This window comes from Diabrotica undecimpunctata, chromosome 4 (assembly GCF_040954645.1).
Source record: "Diabrotica undecimpunctata isolate CICGRU chromosome 4, icDiaUnde3, whole genome shotgun sequence".
Classification (NCBI taxonomy): domain Eukaryota; kingdom Metazoa; phylum Arthropoda; class Insecta; order Coleoptera; family Chrysomelidae; genus Diabrotica; species Diabrotica undecimpunctata.
This window is the reverse complement of record NC_092806.1, coordinates 75,706,849-75,719,147: the sequence shown is the minus strand read 5'-3', so window position 1 is coordinate 75,719,147 and position 12,299 is coordinate 75,706,849. Positions and strand designations below refer to the sequence as shown.

Genomic DNA, 12,299 nt, shown 5'->3' with positions numbered 1-12,299 from the left:
CTCAAATAATGAAAATATCAAGGAAACAAGGGACAGAAGATCAAATAGAAGCAATGATAGACCAACAAAAAATAATAGGTACAGACAAATTCATACAAATACTTAGGAACAGTAATCAACAACAAAGGAGACATCGAGGATGATCTTAACAACAGAATGGAAAACGCAGGAAAACTATTCCAATCACTAAATAGAGGATTCCTTAATAACAAAGAAATATCAACAAAGACCAAGATGACAATATACAAAACAATATATAGACCTACAGTGACATATGGAGCAGAAAATTGGATATTAAACAAAATACATCAGAGCAGAATTCAGGCAGCAGAGATGAAATACCTCAGAAGAACGATAGGAGTAAAAAGAACTGATAGAATCAGAAATGAAGAAATAAGAGAAAGACTCAAAATCAAACCGATACTCGAGTCAATCAAAGAGAAAAAATTGGCATGGTTCGGACATCTAACCCGGATGGACAATAATAGACAAGTAAAAAGAGGGTGGGACGCCAAGCCAATAGGGAAGAGCAGAAGAGGAAGACCCATTAAATAATGGAACAGTGACATCTCGCAGATACTGCAGAGTAAGGGTAAGACTTGGCAGGAAGCAACACAGATGGCATCCAATAGGAAGGAATGAAGAAAGTTCGTTAAGAGCTAGGACACCTCAGAAGACTGTCAAATATTGTAATTTAATGAATTGTATTGTAAACGGCCCAACACCGATGGGCCGAAGGTACAAATGGGTTCTACTGATTAAGTAAAGTAAAGTAAAGTAAGTAACTTGATTGATGTTTTGATCGGTTGATGTCGCATCGTATAAATCGAGTAACACGGAAAATACATCGTCATCGTTATCTTCTTTTTTCACCTCTTCTTCCTCCTTTGGTTTCGCCTCTTCCTTTTTGACGCGTTTAACTTTGGTATTAATAACACGATTAAAAGTTTCTAAGGATTGCGCAATATATTTTAGAGGTTTAGGCTATGGGTTTAAAGAGTTTATTTAGTGCATCGTCTTGTTCTGTTCTACCTTGTTTAAGTGCTAAATACTTTTTGTGAATGACTTGAGCTAGTTTAGCAACTTTACACTTGCGTGCAGCTACCTCTTTGTCTGACTTATTATACAATGCGTGTGTTTCGAACATACCTACAATTTTAAAAACTTTTTGAAGCCTATATGATATCATCTGTTAAAAATATTGAAATCCTTAACAATGACGAACGTACCATACCTATAACGCCAACATGCAGATCAAAATTTTTTAATTGATCAAATGTTATGTCAGGTGAGACATGATCATCAAAGACGTTTTTTAAATTAAGTTCATCCTGTTTACACTATACAATAAAGTTGGCATTATCACGCAGAAGGTGTTTGCCAACTCGAATGTACGATTGACACATGTATGCACAATCGATATCTTAATGTCTGTCCTTCAGTAATATTCACGTATTGTTTTTTGTAGATCCATTAATCATCCAATATGAATCGTCATCGTCATCAAATATGAATACTGAGTTTGGTTAAGCTTCATCAGGATTTGTTACACCATTGTCTCTAAATGAAAAATCGCCCACCTCTTTTACAGATCCAACTTCACAGATCCAATTTCTACGATCCAATATGTACCGTACTTATACCTATAAAAACGAAATATATGTGTTTTTTCAAAGTTAGCTTAAATTTTTTTGTCGCTTATATCTAAAGAGGTTGATTTTTCATCTTAATTATTTCAGCCACAAAACAAATCGAAAAAGCACAAAAACATTGTAGGTACAATACTATCAAAATTCTTTTCCAGGCGAAAATTCCATGGTTAGCCGTTCACGTATATGATTCTGGCAGGAACGTCCCGAACTGTTACAAGAGATTTTTTCAGTAAAAACTTATGTTTTTGACAATATAGTTCACCTTGCTAACCGTCTTCATCATCTCTACAGTATTGATCAAGCTTTTTAAAATTTTTAAAATTAACCGGATATAGTTACATCACAAGTAGTTATTCCACCGTCGGTCGACCCTAAAGACTCAAATTTTGATTTTTATAAGGCTTTAATTTATTTTGAAAGTCCATCTAAAATATAAACTAGTTTGAAATCTATCATTAGTATTTTGTGCCTAGTCTCGCTTTGCCAATATATTAATATTATGATATTAATAATTGTATTATTACTACAATTAAGAAATTGAAGAAATTTGTTATAATAAAATACTCTATAATATATTTCATGCCAGATAATCACTTTCAATACGTTGTTGATACTAAAACTAGTTGGCCCCAAAAATAATTTTAGATGTAGGTAGATGAGGCTATTTTGTTCCCCTAATAATTATTATATGTTAATATATTTTATCGATGGTTAAAGGAGCGTGAGAATAAGAGCCATTTTTGGATATTTAATCGAGTTTCTGAGCTTAAAATAGCATGTTACTTTTATGAATTGTATAATTTATACTTACTTGCATGGCTCCCTCTCCATCTCTAAAGACCACCATATTGTGTTTTAACAAGTCATATCCGAAACCAACATGATTACTTTGATCTATTATAGTTTTTAGCTCATTTTCTGCTGCTGATCCGTTATAGAGACGAAAAGTATTACAAGCCTATAAAAAGATAGAAGTTCAATTATGTCTTGTTTTCATCACTAAAATTATATTGGACCAATCAAAATCTATGAATCACTACGATGAATTTACAATAGATTCGATTATTCTTAAAATATTTTTTACTGTTAAATCTTACAACTAACTAAATTTAAACTAAAAATATTGCCAAAAAAATAGTGCGATTTATTTTCAGCAAGTCTGTAAGAATTAGTGTCTTGTACTGTATTGTTCTTACTCAATTGTTCTAATGCGACTTTAAAATTGATTAAATGACAAATTATTTCAATTGCGAAATTAATATTGTTATGTGACTGTAATTACGGTCCTTTAAGATCGTGAAAATGCTACTTGTTATTCTATCAATGGTTTATTCGCGATATTTTCCTGGAATTTTGTGTTAAAATCGCTGACTCGGCATTCACGACTTCGCTGTTGATATTTAGAACATCCGACATGTTCAAAATGTTCAAAACCAGGTGCATGCATTTTTTTCATTTTATTTTATTTTTATTGAATTAAAATACGGATCCATATGTGTACCAAGTAAGAATGTTCAGAACAATGTAAAGTTTGTTTAGCAGTAAATGGTTGACTTCAATTAGTATAATATTATACCGACTATAAATATCCTGGGTTAACCGATAATAGTATAAAAGGCCTGTATTCAGGTAACAATGGTTTACCTGAGGTACAAGGTCTTAACAATGGGCCAAGTCAGATAAATTTAATAATATTTACGACCGCACTTATTGAAGTCAACTATTTTCTGCTAAACAAACTGTACATCCTATTCGAATTAATTAGCTAAAGTCAAGGTTGGTTTCAAAACCAGGTAAGTCCTAAAGTTTGCAACAAAATCAGGTAGATCCGCTCAGAGGGCTTTCCGCCGCAGTGCAGAGATTATGCGCGAACGTCGCGTACCTTTCCGTTGTGTGGTTATTGTTGCTTTGTTGCTGTTATTGAGACAAGACGTGTTTTCTTATTATTTTGATTTGTTATGTAGTTTGTTTTGCTCGGAAAAGAGCACGAGAAAAGTGGCAAAGGTAAAGCTATTGAGACTGTACTTTTTATTTTCTTTGAAAACCTTGTGTTATATGCAGTGGCGGATTAAGGTCGTGGCCTAAAGTCAATGCGAGAACAAGAGGCCTCATTGATTTTTAGGCTTTAAAGTTTTTTTTTTAACCGATTTATATGGCATTGATAATTTATTATTATGGCTAGCATATTTTTATCTGAAATAAAACGCCGGTTACTTGAAAAGAATTTAGATTTTAATTTCCAAAATATGGGAGGACTATATTGTATTGCCTATAAAAAAGTCAGGAAAGCTAGATAACAACGTTGAGTCTTACAGACCTATATCTTTAAGTTCTTGTATATCAAAAACTTTAAAGAGATTAATGAAGAATCGGCTTGAATACTGGCTTGAGTCCGAATATATTCTCTCCAAATCTCTGTAACGATGTTCTCTGTAACAGGTCGAACCGTGGGAGTGTCAATATTTGGGCATTGACTTCTACAACGTGACGGCGAAGTGGGATTCGGAACGGCTATTTAAGGCGTGTGAATAGCGGAATTAGACAGTCTGATAGCTAGCGCTCTAGGCTCCCTGACTCGCCGATGTAGTAAACCTGCGAGCCAACCCGGATAGAGAGATTTCCGTATTGAGGATCATACTCTGTCCTTAACCAAGCGGAACCCATCGGTATTGTGTATTGAACATTACCGTGGAACTGCACAGAGCCAACCCGGACAGAGAGATTTCCGTATTGAGGATCTTACTCTGTCCTTAGCCAAGCGGAACCCATCGATATTGTGTATTGAACATTACCGTGGGTCTGCTATTTCATTTCTTTATTAGTAATAATTAGTTTATTTTCTTTTATAGACGTTCGCCGGGGAACTCATTCATCGCGGGACCCAGACGGGGACGTAGAATTCATTTTATTTTTATTTATTGTATAAGTATACATCGTAGAATTCCTTTAATTTTTATTTATTGTATATATACTAAATTAATAGATTTATTTTTATTTAAACCTGTGTTTTACTGAGTCTGTCGCCCCAAAAGATCTACCCAATATGGCTTCCGCAAATGCAGGTCTACATAATATGTTCTCACTTTACTAGTTTCTTCTGTACAGGTCAATTTCACAAATCATACGTCTACAACTACAGCATTTATAGATGTAACCTCTGCGTTTAATAACATAAATTTAAATATTCTTTATAAGAAACTGTTATATCTTGAAATGTCAGTTAAAATTTCAAATTTTTTATATTCTTGTACAAGAGTAAATGGACTTACTTAAAAATAAATGAGAACATTTAACCACCAAGGCTAAAAAATATAGGTATACCACAGGGTAGTATTTTAAGTCCACTTCTCTTTTTATTGTACAATATAGATCTAGGTTATATAATACCTCCACACTCTAATATATTACAGTTTGCAGATGATGTTGTGCTGTATACCTCTCATGCTATTTTAGGACTTTGTAGGTGTCAACTAGAATTTATACTAGATTGTATAAAAAATTATTACAATTCTCTAGTCTTATCCATATCAACTACAAAGACTGAAAATTGTTTTTTTTTTATTTAAAAAAAACACCAAACTCCTCAAGGTAACTTCAAATTAAGAAAAACAGAATTTTCGATCAAAAATTGTATAAAATATATTGGCACATATTTGGACCGTAAACTGATATGGAAGTATCAAATTCATTATATTATAAAAAAAAATAGAAAATTCTTGGGGAGCTGACCCAAACATTGCATTGCTATTCTATCGCTCAATGATTCGACCAATTTTCGACTATTGTTGTCATTTATAATAAACATAATAATAATAATAAACTGTGGGAGTTTTTTGTCAGTTCTTCTATCAGGCGCAGCCCCCTGCGAATGAAGGATGCTCTCTGGATAATCTTAGAACCGATGCCCAGAGTTTAGTAGGAATACCTGCCGTGGAACAAGAACTGACACCTGGCAGTAGGTATAAAATGCATACCATTGAAAATTGAAATTAATAATTTATGTTGGGTCGCTGCCTGGGGATAGCCAGGGCACATCTGGAGCCGGCGCTGGACGTGACAGTACGCGGGACGTCGGTGCCAGGGTGTTGAGGAGGCGGGCTCCTGTCATACAATCAGCTACAGCCCAACAACAAGAACAACCACAAGCGAGCCAAACAATACCAAGAGCTCCACTCGCTGAAGGTGCTGAGCTGGAACATCAGCCGGAGCTCACGGAGCGGACTGAGGCAGCGCTTCAGTTGTCCCGCTCCATCAATGAAAATATTTTTTGCTTCTGTTATCAGGTGACAAGCCTCGATCAAGAAACGATCAATAAAGAGTTGCAGATCAATACCGGGTAATTATAAGAAACAATCTTATGCCAGAGACTAGACGCAATATCATCAGAAACGAAGTCGAACGGGAGATTAATAATTAAGAGGTAAATGTGGGTCAAGTCCCTAATAAAATACATGAGCAGATTCCTGAGTTTGCCATACAAGAAACTCAACCTGATAATACACCACGGGAGAACAACGAGTTACGCGATATTCTAGTTAGCGAAATGGCACGTTCTGTACAAGAGTTTAGTGGACAAACCCAATTAGCAGATCGCCTCTACCAAAAATAAACTCTTATAAGAAACTAGATGCGCTTTTACAAATTATGAATACTGAAGTCCTACGCAATTACGTCGTAGAAGCCCATACGCTGGAATATTTGCACATTCTTATTTACAGGGAAGCAACAGCAACAGCTAATGTAATGGGAATTAAGATCAGAACACGACGGGATACCGATATCGGAAGAACAGATACCAGAGTTGCACACAGGGACAAACGGCTTCTAAACAAGATTGATTTAGTGCGTAGGGAAATTGGTCAAATAACAAAATATATACGAGGAATAACAAGAAGAAAAGTCATCAGAAGTGCTAAAGAAATAAAGCTATGTACTGCAAGATATTCGCAATATGATCTAGAAAACAACACAGCCCAACGGTGCCTAAATACATTAAAACAAAAACTCTCCATTTATTCAAAACGGCTAAGGAGGTACAAAGACAGTAACAGCCGGAAATGTAACAATGCAATTTTTGAAAACCGTGAAACTTAATTTCACTGTAGAAAGTGCCAACAAACCATACCCAAACTAAGAAGAAATTTAGAAGGAAATCAACTTTGCACACCAGCTGCTCTTAACTAACACCAATGCTGGATGGATAAAAGATACAACGCACAACTGTCAACACTACCGTACTAAACTCTATGAACCCTTCACCACAGAAAAAGTCTCCAATATCCTCAAAGAGCTTCATAACTGGAAATCTCCTGGACCAGACAAAGTTCAAAATTTTTGGCTTAAGAGGTTCTGGAGTTCTCACGAGTGCTTATCAATACTAAATAATGATGTTTTTTCTAATCCGCAGGAAATATCATCATTCCTAACTCATTGAACAACTTATTAAATACCGAAGGATCTAAATAATACCCCAAATCCAGTAAAGTAGCTCCCAATTACGTGTCTTCCTTTTTTGTATAAATTGGTCACATCCTGTGTAGTCCAGCGTATCTACCAACACTGCGCTCTAAACAATATCCTAGAACCGCAACAGATTGGAAGATTAAATTCACCTCCAAATACCTGGTGACAACAATATCGAAATGGAAAATATTGCAATGAACCGCGGCCTAAGATTCGTTGAGTCCATTGTGGTTGTGTCTAGCGATTAACCCACTATCTCAGCTATTGAACTCCTCTGAACAAATTAGATCAGATGCTAAAAACTGTAGAAACATTCTCCAATGATATTAGTATGCACTTCGGGCTAGACAAGTGCCGTGTTTTAAATATAGTCAGAGGAAAGGTTCAGCCCGAAGGATTGGGTATGCAAAATGCCCAAAACATTGAGTCTATAGGTTAAAATGATATAGGAGTAAAACAAGCGCGGAAAATTGACTATAAACAAATGAAAATTGAATTATATTTAGAGTTCATACAAATAGTAAAACAGCTGCCTCGTTAACATCTTAATAGTAAAAATTTGTTTATGGCACTAAACGCCTACGCTTTTTCTGCGCTTAGCTATTCATTTGGGATTATTAGGTAGACTAAAACGGATATAGAAACTCTTCAACGAAAACTACGAACACACCTTACAAAGGTACAAAAACACCATCCTCGAAGTGCAGTAGAAAGAACCCAAATAGCACATTACCACGGTATTTAGGAGGACGAGGATTTATGGATATAAGTAAGCAATTAAAAAAACGGATTACTAATTTAAGAACTTATTTTCAGATGCAGGCTGAGACATTTACCCTACATCGCGCGATTTGCGCAGTAGATGACACAACATCGATCAAACTAAGGGAACTTCTGCATGGATGGATAAACCTCTGCACGGACGACATCCCAATGAAGTCAGTCAAGACTATGTCGACAACACAGCGTCGAACAATTGGTTGACATCAGGAAAGATGTTCCCTGAAAAAGAAGATTCATTACTTGCCATTCAAGATCAGGTTATACCAATCCAAAAATTACGTAAAATATATCGTCAAAGACCCTTAGGTCTAAAATGACAAATGCCGATATGGATGTCAAGCCCAAGAAACCATCCAAAATCTTAACGGAGGCTGCCAGGCATTTGCTGCAAGTAAATATAATGAACAACAAGACTCAGTAGGGAAGATCCTTTATCAAGAGATAGCTTTCACATTGGTACTACTCCAAACAAACCATCTCCCACATTACCAATACGTTCCTGAGAGTATGCTTGAGAATGACAACTACAAGCTATACTGGGATCGCATTGTGCTCACAGACCAAACAATAGCACATACTAAACCAGATCTTGTACTTATTAATAAACTAACGAGACAAACAACAATAAACTATGTGGCGATACTTATTAGCTATAATCTACGTGTTAAATATAACGAAGAAAAGATCGCCAAGTACAGAGATCTGGAAATACAAATAAGGAAACAATGGAGAATGGAAAGTACCCAGACGCTACCTATTATTCTTTCTACTGCTGGAGTAATTTCGAAGAACCTTCTTCTTCTTCTTCATCTTAGCCTTCTCTCGTCAATTTTTGGACATAGGCCTTTCCCAACTCATTCTCTATCCTGAGCAACAGACTTCAATTTATTCCGGCTATTCTTTTGATGTCGTCCACCTATTTTATCTGTGGTCTTCCTCTAGGTCGTCTACTGTTGTAATTTCTCCAATATTGTATTGTGGCGTTTCAATGTTGGTCTTTTTGTCTAGCACTGTGATCTGCGAAGCTCCATTTGAGTTTGGCAATTTTTGTTGTGATATCCTCAACATTTGTTTTTGATCTTACCCAGTCGTTTCTTCTTTTATTTGACAATCGTATACCTAACATTGCTCTTTCCATTGCCCTTTCTGCTGTGGATAGTTTAATCATATTTGTCTTGGTTAGCGTCCAGGTTTGACATCCATATGTCATAACAGGAAGGATGCATTGGTTAAACACTTTGTTCCTTAAGTATTAGGGTATTTTGCGGTTCTTCAGTATCTAACTGAGTTTTTCAAATACTATCCATGTTAGTCTTGCTCTTCTAGTGATTTCCGCAATTTGGTTTTCTTTGTCAAGTTTTAGAATTTGGCCTAGGTAGACATATTCCTGTACTTATTCTATCTCACTGCCATTTATAATTATAGGTCTGAAATCGTCTGTATTGGTCATTTTTTTTGTGTCATATTTAAGACCGACGTATTGGGAGTTATCTGCGAGTTCCTTTGTCATAATTTGTAATTCTTTGAATATGCTCGCTATTGTTGCTATTAACGCTGATGTCATATGTTGACCAATTTGCAGTTTTGAAGACGTCTTCTAGGGCTAAATTAAAAACCTTTGGAGATATTACGTCGTCTTGTCTAACTCCTCTCTTAATGTGAATGGGATTTTTTTTCGTCTAGTTGTACTGACATAGTTGCGTTTTCATATATATTATGTATTAGTTGCCTTTATCTCGAATCTATCGAATCTATTCTACCATTATTAATAGCTTATTCTATAGCCCATATCTCGATACTATCAAATGACAAATACCTTTTCATAGTCTATGAAGGCAAGAAATATGGGTAGTTGGAACTCATTTGCCTTCTCTATTATATTTTTGGTAGTTCCGTTAGGTGCGATCCATGTCCACTTTCCGTTGGGTTTCTTTTTTTAAAATAGCATACTTGTTTTCTTCTTCCAGAAATTCCATAAGTTTTTCTCCTCTTGCGTATCTTGTGCCGAATCCGAAATTTCCAATCTTGTTTACAGAGTCTTTATTCTTCCAATTTTGACGTTAAAATCTCCCATTATTATTATTTCAGATTCTTTGTTGTTGTCTATAGCTTTTTTAAGGTCTTCGTAGAAAGTATTTTTTTCATCATCAGCTGCTTTTCCAGTTGCCTAAACTTGCACAATCTTTATTCAGGTTTGTGAATTTAGTTTTCATATCATGTATGTAACCCTGTCCGAGATGCTATGAATCATTTGAATTTGTGATTTTTTTTTTCTTGTTGATTAAGAAACCTACTCCAGCATATGTATAATCTTCTTTGCCTTTGTAGTAGAGCCTGTTGCTTAAATATAAGTCCACACACCCTTCACCTTTTCTTTTAACTTCTGATAGACCCATTATGCCCCAATTCATGTTCAACAATTCCCCTTCTAGTTCGTAGAGTTTTTCATCTTTTGTCATGGAACGTATTATGTTGTATGTTGCTATAAGGAGTTGTGTGTTGTTGTTCTTCTTCTTCAATGTCGACTTGAGCCCCCCCCTCCGAATCCTTGGGGCAGACCATTGCTTCGGTGGGGGATTGTGGAATAAAGTTCCTACTCACCTGGGGTACCTTCCATGTCTCTGTTAAAATCGACATTTTTATTTTTAGAGGTTTTGGCCATATCCCACCATACTGGACAAACGGGTTGGTGGGGTAGATGTATGTGTAATGTCGACCGTAAAATTCCAGTTTACATCCTGGGTTCATGAGCTTTTAACACTATTAATTAATCATGTCAATTATGCAAAATATTTATTAAGCAAAAGTAATATCTTTCAAAAATAAATTTTACAAAAAATATAATTTTTTATTTGAAAATCAAATCCTTACGTGTTAATTGTTCTTTGATTATGCTATAGTAGAAATCCTCAATTTAGAAGAGTAATTTCATAGTTTTAACGCCGAATATCCTCAAATTTAAATGTACACAGCTCTATAGTAGACTTGACCAGAAGTTGTCGTATAGTGTAGCCAATTCTTGTTCACAAGTAGTAATTATGGTCATACAAATCCTGTATTCTTCCACGCAGCGATTATTACCGTCATAAAATATCAAAAAACATGATTTTTTCAATAGTAAAAATTAAGCACAAAATTGCAATGAAATAAATTTTATTTATGTGTTCCGTTTCGTTACATATTTAAATTTATAAAATAAAAATCGATATTTTAAAACATTATTTTTCAATCGTTTGGCAACGTTGAAATTAGCGAGGAAACTCCGATTTAGAATTCCGACCCAGACATAGCTGTAAAACTAGTTTTTATTATTTTTTCGCCGAAGAAATGCCCATCAAGATATAACCGATGGTTCAGTTACATTGGCGTTTCTATGGGTAGTGCATGTGTTGCATTTTGTGAGTATATTCTTTGTGATAAGTTTGTAAACTTATTGTTGTCAATACTGTTTTATCAATACTGTATTGTAGTATTGATAAAACGTGTTATTGATAATAAGAGTGTTATAGTTTGTCGTTTTATAGTAAATTTTTAGTTATATTCTGTGATTATTGAAATACAATGGACGAAAAACCGAGTTGTTCCAAGAGAAGACAGCAAAGTTCTGATGTTGATTCCAAAAATGAAAAGCCGCAAAAGAGACGGAAAATGTTAACGTCAGAAGAGAAGGTAATGATACGAAACGTTTATGAAGGAATTGTCGGCAGAAAAATGGTATTAAATGTTAGCCAAGCGGTCGACATTTGTAGCAGTTTAACAAAAGTATCCGTTAGCTGTATTTATCGTGTACTTAAAAATACATCGGAAAATAAAAAGCAAGAAAATGGTAAAACTAGAGGTAGGAAAAGCATTGTTTTGGATGACGAGACAAGGAATATTATACGTCGAAAAATGCATTCATTTTATTTTCGGAGTGAAATTCCAACACTGAAAAAAATTTCTCAAGAGCTCGAAAACGATGACTCCTTACCCAAGATATCTCGTAGAGTCTTAATCAGGACCATGCGCGAAATGAACTTTCGATATGTAAAACGCAACAGAAAAAGTATGCTATTAGAAAAAAATGAAATTATTCTGTGGAGAAGAAAATATTTAGAAGAAATACGAACAATTCGCAGCACTGGACGCAAAATATATTATTTGGATGAAACCTGGATTAACGATGGTCATACAGTTGGAAAAGTTTGGCAAGATTTACATGTCAAAAGTAAACGCGAAGCATTTGTAGAAGGCTGGTCTACAGGAGTAACAGCTCCATCAGTAAAGGGACGGCGTTTAATCATCACCCATATAGGAAGTGATACAGGGTTCCTTGATGATGGTTTGCTTCAATTTGAGTTGAAAAAAAACAGGTGATTTTCATGAAGAAATGACTTCCAAGTATTTGAGCGCTGGTTTAAG

The 12,299-nt window shown here is 35.1% G+C and overlaps 1 protein-coding gene across 1 annotated transcript in view; it reads right to left on the bottom strand.

Moving 5' to 3' along the window:
• Positions 1–12,299, bottom strand: part of Ttc26 (tetratricopeptide repeat domain 26) — a 139,427-nt gene that overhangs the window by 77,226 nt on the left and 49,902 nt on the right. The window contains exon 6 of the mRNA XM_072529786.1: positions 2,464–2,610. Within this exon, the coding sequence (XP_072385887.1) occupies positions 2,464–2,610 (147 nt within the window). The remainder of the gene's footprint in view (positions 1–2,463; positions 2,611–12,299) is intronic.